Below are 14,253 nucleotides of genomic sequence, written 5' to 3' on the forward strand. Positions count from 1 at the left end.
TTAGGTTACGGCCGAACCTACTCTTGGAGAAAGTGGATTGCAGTCCGCTACACTCGTATTAGTTCTAAGAATAGAACGAAGGTTACCGACTTTAACCAAGCATCCTCTAAGCGAAATAGCTACGGCAGCCCCGCTGCACATTTGGTACTTCGAATGAAAGAAGCCTTTGGAAAATCACACTGTTTTTTGGCTCAAAACGTTATCGAATTGCGCAAAATCTGGATCCAGGAATATGATCAATCCAAGACGTACTCGCCGGTCCGCCATATTGGTACCTTTATCCTCTATCATGATATTTTTTTAAAGAATTACAAGAAGAATCGGAAGGATTGGAATTTTCGGTACAAATAGCCGTTTTAATTCTCATGCTCAGTGCTCTCCGAGTGTCCTCAAAAAAGGACTCAACAACGACGAATGATGATCTCGGCTCCTTTACTATAGCAATCGTACCATTATGATGACCTCACCACCTTGTGAAATTTTGCAAACACCCCTAATCTTGATGCATCTAGCTTTTTGCGAGCTTCTACCCTGGCAATAATTTCTTTGAGGACAACCACAATCGCTACCGTCACACTTAAGCAAAAAAACAAATCCATGCAGCTGCAATACTCCGAACCGCATGCGCATCACTCGCTGTTGCTGGCTCAGCTAAATCGTACACTGCGACAAAGATCGACCATCGTTATTGAATTCATAATACGGTCCTTCTACTCGTGAATTCCAGTTGCATTGGGTTTTCCTCGAGACTGGGAACAATTAGCTATACCTAAATAGCATCTTGCTGGAGCACTAGCTGCAAAGACATCGCTCTCGGCGACTGGGAAATAATATCCGCACCGATCGCGCCTGCTGCACAGTCGACTGACACTGTTGCTTGTCTCTTCTTGTCCTGGCAGCTGCCGCTGTCTACACCGATGAGACTTGGTGCTCTACGAGCGGTATCTAAAAGCCGTGCGCTAGGCTGAGAACGATGCATATTTTGGCATGGATGAGCCTAGCAAGATACGATCTGATCACAAACAGAACTACCTTCGAAGAGATGCACGGACTTTTGTTTGAACACGTGCCAGGTTGCGGTCGTCATCACCGCCGCTAGATTCACGACTCAAAACATACAACTTGAGCATGTTGAGGCGGGTGTTGAGCTCTCTGAAACAAAACTTGCCTCCGAGGAGGATGATCTCTTGGTGTTCCAGAAGGAAGCAAGCTTTGTCGGCCTTAATTTTGATGCGAAGAGAAACTCCCAGCATCTTGGCGTGCTGATTGCGCTGGTTTAAGGCCCTCCTCCTGCTGGACAGCTTGGTTGCCGTGGTCATTGGAAAAGGAAGTCAGGAACTTGTTGGGCGAGGTACGCTATAACGCTAGTCCGGTCTCGATTACCATCACGTAGCGTACTCTGGGCAGCTAATGCGAATGAGCTCCATAAAATCGTGGCGCAAGCGCACCCCAGTTTTTTACCGCTTCATACAGCGCATCGATGGCTATGATGTCTGCAGCAAGCCGTGTCGCCAATTCGACACACTCCTTCTCCGAAATTCCAACATGGACGCGTCAAATCTCCGTGGCCTTTTGTAGCGGTCGGTAGTTGTGTACCCTGTCCTGCGTCTGGATCTGCAGTCGCTTGGGTCGGCTACACACGAGGTTTTTTTTCGCGCGACAGGATTGTCATTCCATCATCGGTTGTGGGCGTGTATGTCGCTGACGACCGAGCTGTGTTCTTGGGTACAGCTGACAAAGAGCCAGAGCCACTGTCTTGGTTCATACCAGGAATTGTAGATCTGTTCTCGCTGCCCCGCATCGCTCGAATGAGGCTGGACAGTTGGGTTTTGGTACCATAGACGCAGGTTGCGCTGGACATCCTTTCACGTTACCCCCCCTTTGCTCGAAGGGAGATGGACAGTTGGGCACCTAGTGCCACTCTATGCTACAACAAGTGCTCAAGCTTGTTTATGCAAATCGACATCATCATGTCGTCAGCTTGGGCGGTGTCATGCTTGGTGACAGAGGAGAGTCCAGAAGCGGAACACTCTATAAAAAGAGACGCAACACTCCTGTTAACGACTTGCCTACTGCTTGATAAATTTCCAATGTCCGTAAATCCTTGGGGCTATAAGCCCGAAGAGTTGAGACCAATGGGCAGGCAATATATAAGCTGGTGTAGTAACCGACTGTACGGTGGCACGTTCCATCCTCGGTAAAATCTGTAGGGCGGAGAGTTTATGGATCCCGCGGAGCCTGAGTGCTTCCATATTCGACGTGAGGGTCGCCGGAACGCATAAGATACATATTTATATGTTTTCAAGCTAGCTGTGAAGCCAACAAATCACTTTTCATCGTGAGCAAATGTAAAATTGAGATATTGGCATCGTCGAACGGTCGGCGAGAGCTTCCTATGTGCGTAACACGCGGACTCTAATCAAATCTACTTTGTGCGAGGTGCGCGGAAACCCGGTTGTATGAGTAATCTTACTTACATTAAACTTTTATTTACAGGAATTGATTTTATCCTCGTCCAAATCGAGCGTGATGCGCCATGATCATGTACTCTATGCATTACTTGAGCCCAAAGGAATTCATCGACATATAATTAGCTACGAAATATCAAAGGTTCAACAATCAAAATGATGTACTCGTTACATGTGAAAATCATGATATGCAAAATCTTTTGAAATTGATGTTTCATAGTATCATGAAAATCAAAGATTTTGCGTATGATTTGAATATTTCCATACTTCTTGCTTCTGATCATAAGCTTTGTAATGTCAAAGCCGCCCTCAGATGTACCCTGTTGGGACTTCACCTGGATGGCGATCGCTGTGCAGAGCCTGGAGACCTACGAGGCCGCGCTCCAAACGACGGAGGTTTAACTCGCAGCTTAAATCTCTCTTAGCATCAACTGATGTCCTTATTTTCTCCATTAAAGATTCAAAGCTCAATAATTCTGGCGCTTAGCGAGCTGCTGCAGGCCCCAGAAGCTCATGTGATACAGCTACAAGAAATTTTTGACGTCTGTGTGTAATGTCATGCTCGGTATGTGTTTTTACCGTGAAAGTACTTACATTTTATCTCCTACATTAGTGCTGCAGATGATCGCGTTTCCTATTGACCCTGAATTACCCCAAGACACGGTGATAACGCTGCACTCGAATCGGGACTGGGCTATACAAACTCTTTTTGACATACCAGTGAATCAAACTGGGGATTTGAATGGAAATTTACTTCAGCTTCCGACCATGTCTCAGTCGCTACAGCTCATGAAAACCAAACTGTTCGTTTCGGGGCCATGTCGACTAGCAGACGTGCAAATGGATTTGAACGAATCCCTTTTAGCTGCATGTCGATGGGACGATAAGATAGTGCTTTTTGAAGTGCTTGAAATGTGCGCTACACTTTTAGATAACGATGAGCAGTTCCTTCACTTTGCGGAGGCGGTGTTGACTGCAGAAACAGAGGCGTTTTCTCTAGGCACAGCCTTCCTCCAACGACTGTTCAACCGACAATTAATGAAGCTTAGCTCAGATGAGCACTTAATCCAACAAAAACGACGTCTATTTGACGCTTTGACGATGGAGAGTAAAATTCGTGTGTGGGCAAATCACATCCCAAGCTGGCGTTCACATTTGCAATCAAGGATGCTAGACGCTCATGCGGCACCTTTTAAACCAATCACCTCTGTGTTATCCCCTGGATGGCAATTCCAAAGTTCCTCGAGTACGTATCAATTTGACGCAATGGTTTCCTGTCGTCGATACTCGCAACTGTATGTGACATTTGTCGAATGGTGTCGGGATCATGTGGACCTTTTTTCGTCCTGTCGTGGTATGGAGCTGGTTGGCATGTTATCGCATAGCACACGCTTACAAAATGCTGCTCATCTTTTTCGTCGACAGCTTTTGAATCAGATCCCGTTAGAAAGCCACTTAATTAACGGCTGGTCACGGAGCCAGCGAGACCAAGCTTTCGTCACGATAGGCTGCAATCTCAAGCGACTTCTAGCAACACGCGACGCATCAGATAGTGTATGGCAGTATGAGTGGATCGGATTGCTAGAACGGCCGTGGTTGTTGCATGAAGCACTGGACGCTGCGTTTTCTGGGGATATTAGCAGTACAGCACGACTCCAAGGCGGCGACGATACATCCGTGGTGCATAATGCAATACGTTTTATCAGCTGGTACTACTCTTTCATTACCGTAGAGTCGGCTCACGAAGTTGCCGCATTGCTCACGACGGTATCGTCAGAGCTGAAGGTATCCGATATTCGGGGTGGAGCTGTGTGGCTTCGACGGAATCGCGCTGAGTTTGGAAGTTTGACTATTCTGCGGCTCCGTCTTGTTTGGTTTTGGCTCTTAAAAAGTCTGGATAATTATATGCAAACAATCGATGAGAATGACACAACAGCGGCTGTGACGGATGTGCTTGAGTCAGTCGAGTATGTTTTTCGACGCTTCACGCCTTTGAGGACAAAGAGGTGAGCAGCTTTATTACAGCCATCGATTGTGAAGCAAATACTTACTTCTTTGCCTTCTTCAACATTATTGACAGGCTTTTTCAAGTAGAAGTTGGGGTGCAATTGCTTGTTGAACTCGAATGGCGTGCTGTGAGCTCGAACATACGGAAAATAGATATTTTTCTTGAAAGAATTGCGCCGTTGTGCGTTTGGTTAGCCAAGATCGTGCAGTTGATGCAACTTGAGGAGCAAAATACGCAATACAAAGACAATAGAAATCAGTTCAGCAAGCGTAAAAGCACAGCAAATGATGTGCAGCATCTAAACGAAAGACTCGCGCATTTAATCATGAACTTAAATGGTCGTGCTGCTTCTTCGCAACAAACGCCAACGTAGTAAGCTAAACACTTACACGTTGCCTTGATCTAACAAATAAAATCATTGCTTCAAAACACCATCTGCCTTCTGTATCTTTAGCGAGAAATCTAGACAAGGGTAGCCCTGTGTAAGTTTGCCTTGGCTGACAATAGCCACGTCAGGCGACACATACAGACTAAGCGTCTCCGGTGTAATACCACCACTGGCTTCTATCAGCAAGTGCGAAAACTGCTGTTTGAGAGCGGCAGCGGTGGCTTTAAGATGCTCGGGCTCGAAGTTATCAAGCATGACAATGTCAGCACCGGCCTCGGCAGCTTCTTGCGCTTCCTCGAAACAGCGGCACTCGACCTCGATCTTCATTGAAAAGCCAGCTGCCAACCTGGCCTTATGCACAGCTTTGGTGATGCTGCCAGCTACCCAAACGTGATTATCCTTAAGCATCACCATGTGCGACAGGTCGTGGCGGTGTGTCGAGGCTCCGGCAACTAGAAGTGCGTACTTTTCGACAAGGCGGAAACCTGGTGTCGTCTTTCGAGTGCCAGCCACGTAGCCGTTCCATCCAAGAGCGCGCGCCTCTTTTACAGATTTTTGGGCCTGTGTGGCGACGCCACTAGCGCGAGTGAGGATGTTAAGAGCCGTACGCTCACCCAGTAGCAGCTGACGACACTTTCCTGTTACTTTAGCTACTGGCACTTTACCACCCGGAACGCTGTTGGGTTTCACTTCATCCCCTTCGTGTATCAGCCACTCTACCTGGCAACCTAGCGAGCGAAAAACTTCTGTAAAGAACGGAACACCAGCCAGCACACCCTCTGATTTGCCAATTAATAGTGCCGTCTCCTCAGTTTCTGTAGGGCATCAGAATAAAAGTAAGAATTCGCAATACGATGGGAGATCATTCCAAGTGCAAAAAGAACGCACCGCCGACCACAAAGCCGCCGACGTCAAAGGACGGAATATCGTCCTCAAGCCAAAGCTGGACATGCTTGGTCCAGGTCGGGGGCAGCAGGTGTGCGAAGTTGCTCATTTCAGCCATACTATTTTTTCCAAATGTATCTATTGATAATGGAAATTGTGCAACATAGTCCCAAGGAACGGCTTTCTATGTAGAACAGAAGCAACTTTGTCACACACTTTTATGCACTGTTCATCCATAGTAAAAGCTTTATTGATTGATGGCCGCCCATTTAAGCAAAACACGTGCATAATAATTACGGCTATTATCACAGCCTGTTTGCGAAAAAAACTTCTTTGTGTTGACATCACAAGAGCCAATTAGATTTGCGCCGCCAGTGAGTCCACACTTCTGTCGATCTTGAAGTGGCAACCAAATCAATCGGCAAATCGGGTGTTTCACACACCAGTGTGGAAGTGCGCCACACAGTGGGACTTGGCTTGGCTTAGAGCGATCCTTCCTTGTTGTTGAAGGCATCCATACTCACGCCAAGTACAGCCCCAGAATCCGCACCAGTCACTCGCACTGTAACCACCGAGGCCAAGGTAGTGTGCGGAAGTGGACGAGAAGGCAGTGCGTGCTTCTCCATCCGACTTTAAAGATCTTAAAACATTGATCCTCTCTTTCACTTTCCAGCCCACCCACCCACCACCTTTGCCATGGCGGCGTACCCTAACAGCGACATTGACAGCGACGACCATCACTCTCCTGGTCCGTGCGACGTGTGCGGAACTACCACCGCCGCGCTACGCTGTGAGGCCTGTCATCTTGATTTGTGCGTCACTTGTTCTCGTGCTCGTCATCTCAGTAGTCTGCATCTGACTACGGGTCGATTCCGCTTCTACCGACAAGAAGACCCGGTTCAGGAGAAGGACGAGTCCCCGTCTACGACTTCGCCGCCCGATTCGCCCGCGGCTAAGACATTACCACGTTCACCCAAAACGGTTAACAGCAATGCTCTCTGGGGCTTTGAAAATACGTTGGTGCAGTCGCTACGCGCGCTAACTTTCGCTTCAGGCGAAGAGATCAGCCTTGACTCAGCCTCGTCAACTGCTGCGACAACGACGACAGTTGTGGAAAGGCGTCCACGCAGCTTTTCGGACTACGCGGCACTAACTGATACTGAGCGTTGGCGGGCACTGAGAGGACCAACCGAACTCCGGGAGCTTTGGGACGCCATGAGGACGGATATTGCATCTCGCCACGTGGTTGTGCGCTGCATTGCTGGTGCATGGAACGTGCTAGATGTGCGCCGCATCGTAGACCGACTTCAAGTACGGTGAACAACCGATTAGATTGTGACATTTTTAGTCAGTGAATTTGACTGGTTTTATTTTGGCAGAGCTTTGGTAGTGTTGCAAGCACGCGTCGTGAGTTGACTGAAAATGGATTGCTCTTCTGCACCTTTTTCGACCTCTCAAGTGCAGTAACAGCAGTCAATTGCTGGCGCGCCGGCACTGACATTCTCAGTTTTTGTCTGCCGTACGAATTGCCAAATGACGTCAACTCAGCAACACTACTCGTGCACTTTGCACATTATGGATCGGCCATAACACCTGCCGAGATACACCGGGTTTGCACATTTTTTGGACATGTAGCGAGTGTTTTGCAGCCTGAAGTGCAAGCAGCTAAGTACATTGTCGAGTACAGTGACTCGCGTGTGATATCGGTGGCACTTAATGGTCTTCCACGTGCTTTTGACGTGTATGGGTCGCTTTCCGTGGCGCGCACTACGCCGCCGACATTGGATGTCTCTAAACTTCAACTTTTTTATGAGTTTTTGAATCGAGCAGCAATCACACACTCACGAGCGACTCGATCCCGCCACAAAAGCTTTTCATCGAACAGCACGTCACTTCTGACATCGCCGACGTCGCCAACGTCGTCGGTCGCGTCATCGCTTAACGCATCATTTTTAGATTGTGCTGGTAACAATAGTCCGATGGCATCCACAACCTCGATGACGTACCCTGGCGCCGGAGAGCTCACATCTCCGGTATTGATGCCTCAAGATGAACAGCAAATTTGGGCGCGACAGTTGCCTCGAGCCAGGAGTAATTCGTCATCAGCTTATCTTGATAGGTCGTTTTCTTCCAGTACGTTTGGCGATTCGACGTATTCCAACAGATTTATACTCTCATCGTCTAGCACGTTGTTGAGTCGAACCAACGATTACTCGTCTTTTCGAACCGTTCCTCCATTGCAATCTTCTAATAATCAGATCTCTTCTTTCATCACAGAGCAACAGCAGCAATCGTTTTACGACTTACAAGGACATCAATCCAAATTTATTTCTATGAGATACAGCAATGGTAACAACGATCGTTGTGTTCGACCAAGTGCTGCATATAGTGGTAATTCTGCTCATGGCTCTACAAGACGCCACACAACTGGGCGACATGATCAAGGCACCGGCGAGTTTAGCTTGTCGATTGAGAAAGTTGCATCGGGCACAGACAAACGGACGACTTTAATGATTCGCAACATCCCCAATAAATATACTCAACAAATGCTGCTTGCCGAGATCAATAGCAACCATCGCGGCAATTACGATTTTTTTTACTTACCCATTGACTTTAAGAACAAGTGCAACATGGGCTACGCATTTATCAACTTCATTGAGGCAGCGCACATCGAATTGTTTCACAAGAATTTTAACGGCCAAAAGTGGACCAATTTTAACAGTGAAAAGGTCTGCGCCATATCGTATGCGCGTTTACAGGGTAAACAAGCAATGGTCGCGCGATTTCAAAATTCGAGTTTGCTGGACAAACGCGAAAGCTATCGCCCGCTGGTTTTCTGCAGTTCCGGTCCGAATAGAGGCCAACCGGAAACATTTCCAGCCCTCAAGCAGATTGCTAATAAAAAGCTTTCACATACGTTAGGAACGTTTGGAGTTGACGACTATGGCGGCAGCTACGCAGCTCATCGAATGCACTTGCACCCTCCATCTCAACAGCACATGCAACTACAACAATTGTATCCTCAGCAACTGTTTGGGATACGTCAGCATGCCATGCCCCCTCTACCGATAGCCAATGGGCACCATGGCATGCAGATTTTACCGCTACATTACATTTCCTCGTACCAGCCGGACGACTTACAAATGGCATCGTCGTTTTTGTACGGGGTACCTGGGATGCCGTCAAATGCGTTGGAAAACACACACTGAGACATTGAGTGACTTATATCGTGCCTGCTTTCTATTATTTGGTTAAGCGCTCGTATGCTCCTTTTTGCCTTGCTAATTTTTTTTTGAAAATAGTTTGTTTCTTACTTCGATTATGGCGGTAGAGCCTATGTCAAATAGTTCGCATATAAAATAGCTACTAAGTAAAGCGACGTGGCTACGTCATCAATAACGAAGCCACATTAGCTGCTCACGAGGCAAAAAGGAATCGCAAATCCTCTTCAGTAAGGCGACAAATAGCGCTAACATTACCCCCAACGGTTCCATCAAAAATCAATTGCTTCTTCTCCTGCAACTTCAAAATTCGTTCCTCAACTGTACCAGCAATGATAAAACGAGTGGCCTGAACGGGCTTAAACTGCCCCAATCGATGCGTTCGATCGATAGCTTGATTTTCAGCCGCAGGATTCCACCACGGATCCATCAGAAAAATACTGCAAACAATGACATACAAATCATAAGAAAAATTCAACTCGCGTATGCACACGACACTTAAAACTTACTGCGACGCCACGGTCAGATTAAGGGCGACACCGCCGGCCTTCAGACTGATCAAAAATGCAGTTACGGATGGGTCGTCTCGAAAAGCTGTGATCATTCGGTCCCGAACACTCATGCTCATGTTGCCGGAAAGTTTGACGCATTTGACCCCACCGAGTTGGAGACGGTGCTGAATAAGATCAAGCATGTTGACAAATTGCGAAAAGATGATCGCCTTACCAGACGGATCACGTAAGCGCATGAGCTCCAGTTCTTGCATTAGAGCCTCGACCTTGGTGCTGGACTGAAATGCGTTTATGTCGGAGACTCGGTGAAGAATGCTGTTTTTATGGAAACTAGCTAGACTTACAGTCTTAGGTAACCGATTGCTCGACGTGCTAAACTCATTTTCGAGAGATTTTTCAGCTCTTGTAACCTTTTCCACAGGAAAAGAAAGGTCGACCGTCAGCGGCTTTGAGCATGTTGGACAAGTCGCTTCGCCACCAGTTGGAAGCGACTCAATGAACTCCCTCACACACTCACGACAGGATTCGTGTCCACACTTTGCGACTACGCCGTCTTCCACAGATTCGTGACATATCATACACAATCGATTGTCATCAGAAGAAGCACATTCAATCAAATCTATAGGCAGCTCTTCCACCAATGGTGCAGCTTGAATTGGCAGCTGAAGTGCCGGATTGGACTTTGAGTAAATAACTAGATATGGATGGTCGACGGCCTGACGAAGTCGTATGAGTAGGTCAAAGATGTGGGCATAGTTGTTGAGCAATGTCCCCGACGACACGTAAGTGTTAAATTGTGCTTGGCTCTGTGTGTAAATCGCTTCATAGAAGTCATTTTCCCGCTCATCTAATCTATCCTTTCGAATGCGCACTAGTTTAGGAGGTAGAGAAATGTCATCTGCGCGTCCTTCTTTCGTTCGGCGAAGTAAAATCTGCAAAAATTGCACTTTTAAGATAACTGTAGGTTACTTTACAGGAAACAGAATTTCGTACGTGCTGGAGGACTTCATTATATAACCTTTGCATTGCAAGCTTTCCCTCACCAACGTAGCCGTATGCTTGAATCGGAATCACGATTTTTTTATTGAAAAATGAGTAATGCTGGATTGCGGGATGAGTACATTGCGCACATTTTCTGTTTGGAAAACTACATCAAAGCAACAACTGTCGCGTCAGAGATAACGCACATCAATAAATGCCTTAATGACACATACTTATAGTCCAGCATTTGACAATCACATGTATTGCAATGGTAATATGCGTATTTCTTCACTTGAAGAAACCGAACAAGTGAGAACAACTCGCCAATTCGATTCTGTAATGGAGTGCCTGTGCAAGAAAGCAGTAGTAATAAGTAAGCACCCATTTCCACATCTGTACATAGTCATTCCACACCTGACAAGCACCACTTGTATGTTGACTTCAACTCGAAAACACCTCGGGCAGTATTGCAATTTCGGTCTTTGATATAGTGTGCCTCGTCCAAAACAATACGCGTCCACTTGATCTGGTGTAGTGGTGACTTTCCTTTAGTTTTGTCAATGGATACGTCCTTACTATCGTCAGTCTTTTTTGTACGTGAATACACTCGTCCTTTATTTTTTCGCAGTGAATTCTTGAGAAAATCTTGATCATCGTCTTCACTGGTTTCACCGGCAGCTTTCTTACGCGTTTTCTTATTTTGTTGCTTACCCTGCAAAGCTGTTTTCTTCGCATTCGGCCCGCAGAAGTACTTATTGTGTGATTCCAACTTATCCGGCAAATATTTTTTTCCACAGTATTTGCAGGCAACTTTTGACCAGCCAAGCGTTTTGCGAATCTCACTTTCAATGATACTGTATGTTGTCAGCACAATGTCGTACGACGCAATGCTTTTTACGGAATCTATACGTTTACCTCCATGATGAATATACACAGATAAATGACCAGGAGCCACAAACCGCTCAATCTCACTTTTCCACTGCATGACAGCAACAAGAGGACAAACTACAAGTGTACCGCCCACCATCGACGAGGATTTCTTGCTTCCTGATCCAACCTCCCGAACATTTTCAAGTAGGAGTGAAATAGTCTGTAAAGTCTTTCCCATTCCCATTTCATCAGCAAGAATGCCGCCTTTGTAGTCACTCGCCTCTTGCTCAACCATCCAAGCCAGAGCTTCTCGTTGATACGGGAGAAGTGTAGCTGTCAAGTACTTTGACGGCTGCTTTTCAGGCATGCGGCCCTTTTTTATAAAATGATCGTCTGTGAGCGGAAGACGCTCATCCATCACACCATCTACGTCGTTCTTTGCCATGTATTCACAAACAAACTCCTGATCAGCAGTCTCTAGTCTGGATAAGCGATCGATTGGATCGTGCGTTTTTGTCTTCAAAGGACGTGACTCGTCCTTTACTTCAGCGTCAAGTTGAGCTTGCTTGGCAGCAAGTCCAACCTTTAGTCCGATCGCGGTACACTCCAAGTGCTGCCAACCCAAACATAAATTGCATTGCTTCGCACATGTATTGAGCCGAAAAAACAAAACGTACTTTATAGTATGTAGTATCACCAAAGATTGAATGACGGATATTGACGCCTACACGGAGCTGGCCGGCCAAAAGCCTTCGTTCGCAACTTTTGCACTACAAAAGCAGTTAGACTTATTGGTAATGACCACAGTGCAAAGAAACCCCACCTTTGCTCTAGCATTCGGTGCGTATTCTATAAAATAGTGTGGACCATCATACACATCCTCCGATCCATCGCTTGCGTCAACAACGTCAATATCTAGCGAGTCAGCGTCGCTTCTCGTGCCGCTATCGTTAGTTGTTGGAATAGTTGTATGTGCGATAGAAGCAGACAATGGTTCCTCTGTCACCTTCACCTTCCTTCTTGACTTTCCCTTCCCGCCACTGCGCTGGTTTGCAGAAGTTTTCTTCACAACTAAGCGTCTTCTTGGCGCATGTGGAAGTTGTTCATCCTCTGAACCCTCCAACTCCACTTTGTCGACATCTCCCTCAGAAATACTCTCGTCAACAAAATCACTATCCTCATCATCATCATCATCGCCTTCATCACTTATATCAGTTGTTGCCACACGAAACACAGCGCGACGGGCCGTGCGACCATCCAATCGAGGCTTAACTGATAATGGGGCCTTAACCTTCTCGTTCATGAGATCCTTACCATTCCGAGGCCTCAACATTGTCTTCACAACGGGCGTTTTGTCCATCATGTCATTGTCTTGCTCCTGAGTGGGTCTCGTGGCCCCTTGACGTCTCTTATGCATTAGCTGTCCAGCGTGCACTTCATCTCGTCTCTTTCTCTTACCAAGAGACGCAACCTTCTTTTCCTTTTCATCCCCCACACAGTCCGAACATCGCCAAGCGTCTGCCAGAACGGGTCGGCGACGCAGCGGAGGCGTAAGGCATCCCAGATGAAAGAGCTTCGTGCAGTCCATACAGCTAATTGTTACACGTTGCGAATGCTCTTCGCATACTGTGCACACATTCATATTTACATTCGTGATTGGGTCCCCTGACTCGGACTCAGCTTTGCTGCGAGCTTGTCTTGCCATCGGTTTCAGCTTTGCTCTTTACTTCAATTTGCAAACTAATGTCTCTCAACTGTGAAATAATCAGAAAAAGGTAACTTTTTGGCGGGGATGGAAATCAAACTTGGTCACTTGGCGCCAGCACTGGTTTTAGAATATTCTCTTAGACTTCACCATACAATACCATTCCTTAAGAAGTAAACAATAATATTACAAATTTACAATGTGGAATTGCGTTATTACAGCAGCTGTGTAACGAAGCGAGCTGGCTTTTCAGACTACACTACATGTGAAAGGTCGAGGCTTGTTTAGCAAAATCGAAGTGCTAAATGAAACCATGTATTAACTTTCTACTAAAAAAACATGAGCGTGTCATCGTCATCATTGAGATTAATTTTCGTGTGGCCTAAAAGGGCTTTATGATAAGCATCAATGAAAAACGATAGTGACGAAGGCTCCTTCCGCCATGACTACCCAAACAACATTTGTAATATATACTTGCTGGAATGACGACTTCACGAAAACCGAAAAACGTAACTCACATTACTATCTGCTAGCACGAAAAAAATTTGATCCATACATGCTATCGATGTCCAAAATTTCATGTAAATCGTCTTCATATGCGAGAATTTGAGCCTTGTCATCGGTCTGAAGATCCTAGATACGCAGCTGCTATTCAAGCCATGTCAAGACTAAACTTCCAGTATAACCACGTCTGCTGTTCGAGATCGTATCTGATGCATTCAGATTCAATTTTGGCCTTCATTGGATTCTGCTCAGTTGAGCCATGACATGCTAGTCTCCTCATGCGCTGGTAATGAGTCAGCATTCAAATCTTTTTTGGCTGAGCTCATTTAGCGGACCTTCAATGTGGGTAGTTGTTAGAATATGCACTGATACGGATAACTCCAACCCATCAAGAATATTGTAGGTCGAATTTTTCGTTTGACCAAAAATACCAGATAATCCAAGTTCACTGCTTGCCTAGTGTAAGCAAACTGTATGTGATCCTGTCATTGGGCGTGTTGTACGTCTACATTACCTTGCCGTCCTTCGGACTACGAAGCGAAACTGAGAAGCACCAACGGTGAGTTTCATGATGTAGTGTCATGATTCATACTTGGGTCGGATAAAAAAGAGGCACAGCACTCTCACGTGGGCTGTCTCTTTCGCGCAATGCGCTTAAAACGTTTTATGATAAAGATATGTGCATAGTTTCACTTTAGCTCTTCAATTAAG

The 14,253-nt window shown here is 46.3% G+C and overlaps 6 protein-coding genes across 6 annotated transcripts; 3 read left to right on the forward strand and 3 right to left on the reverse strand.

Annotated features, from left to right (window-relative positions):
- Positions 1 to 769: 769 nt before the first annotated feature.
- Positions 770 to 1,801, reverse strand: PHALS_01814 (uncharacterized protein; the record flags this gene model as incomplete). The annotated part of the gene is made up of 5 exons (XM_024716277.1): positions 770 to 959; positions 1,033 to 1,271; positions 1,340 to 1,399; positions 1,462 to 1,527; positions 1,640 to 1,801. 5 exons carry the CDS (start codon positions 1,799 to 1,801, stop codon positions 770 to 772), a joined length of 717 nt encoding a protein of 238 aa, XP_024581892.1.
- Positions 1,802 to 2,224, forward strand: PHALS_14817 (uncharacterized protein). Its single transcript, XM_024716278.2, has one exon. The coding sequence runs from the start codon at positions 1,896 to 1,898 to the stop codon at positions 2,199 to 2,201; it is 306 nt and encodes a 101-aa protein (XP_024581893.1). The 5' UTR covers positions 1,802 to 1,895; the 3' UTR covers positions 2,202 to 2,224.
- On the forward strand, positions 2,223 to 4,849 carry PHALS_01815 (uncharacterized protein; the record flags this gene model as incomplete). The annotated part of the gene is made up of 8 exons (XM_024716280.1): positions 2,223 to 2,259; positions 2,360 to 2,439; positions 2,497 to 2,610; positions 2,689 to 2,712; positions 2,772 to 2,864; positions 2,927 to 3,014; positions 3,082 to 4,474; positions 4,549 to 4,849. 8 exons carry the CDS (start codon positions 2,223 to 2,225, stop codon positions 4,847 to 4,849), a joined length of 2,130 nt encoding a protein of 709 aa, XP_024581894.1.
- A 42-nt stretch (positions 4,850 to 4,891) lies between these two features.
- On the reverse strand, positions 4,892 to 6,375 carry PHALS_01816 (nicotinate-nucleotide diphosphorylase; the record flags this gene model as incomplete). The annotated part of the gene is made up of 5 exons (XM_024716281.1): positions 4,892 to 5,679; positions 5,753 to 5,933; positions 5,966 to 6,061; positions 6,136 to 6,230; positions 6,300 to 6,375. The coding sequence occupies 5 exons, from the start codon at positions 6,373 to 6,375 to the stop codon at positions 4,892 to 4,894; spliced, it is 1,236 nt and encodes a 411-aa protein (XP_024581895.1).
- A 70-nt stretch (positions 6,376 to 6,445) lies between these two features.
- PHALS_01817 (mei2-like protein) lies at positions 6,446 to 8,958 on the forward strand (the record flags this gene model as incomplete). Its single annotated transcript, XM_024716282.1, has 2 exons — positions 6,446 to 7,060; positions 7,129 to 8,958. The coding sequence occupies 2 exons, from the start codon at positions 6,446 to 6,448 to the stop codon at positions 8,956 to 8,958; spliced, it is 2,445 nt and encodes an 814-aa protein (XP_024581896.1).
- Positions 8,959 to 9,166: 208 nt separating this feature from the next.
- On the reverse strand, positions 9,167 to 13,038 carry PHALS_01818 (Nucleotide excision repair protein RAD16; the record flags this gene model as incomplete). Its single annotated transcript, XM_024716283.1, has 8 exons — positions 9,167 to 9,410; positions 9,480 to 9,760; positions 9,827 to 10,414; positions 10,476 to 10,629; positions 10,697 to 10,811; positions 10,878 to 11,946; positions 12,011 to 12,103; positions 12,157 to 13,038. 8 exons carry the CDS (start codon positions 13,036 to 13,038, stop codon positions 9,167 to 9,169), a joined length of 3,426 nt encoding a protein of 1,141 aa, XP_024581897.1.
- Positions 13,039 to 14,253: the final 1,215 nt, after the last annotated feature.

Source organism: Plasmopara halstedii (genome assembly GCF_900000015.1).
Source record: "Plasmopara halstedii genome assembly, contig: Scaffold_1594, whole genome shotgun sequence".
Classification (NCBI taxonomy): Eukaryota; Oomycota; class Peronosporomycetes; order Peronosporales; family Peronosporaceae; genus Plasmopara; species Plasmopara halstedii.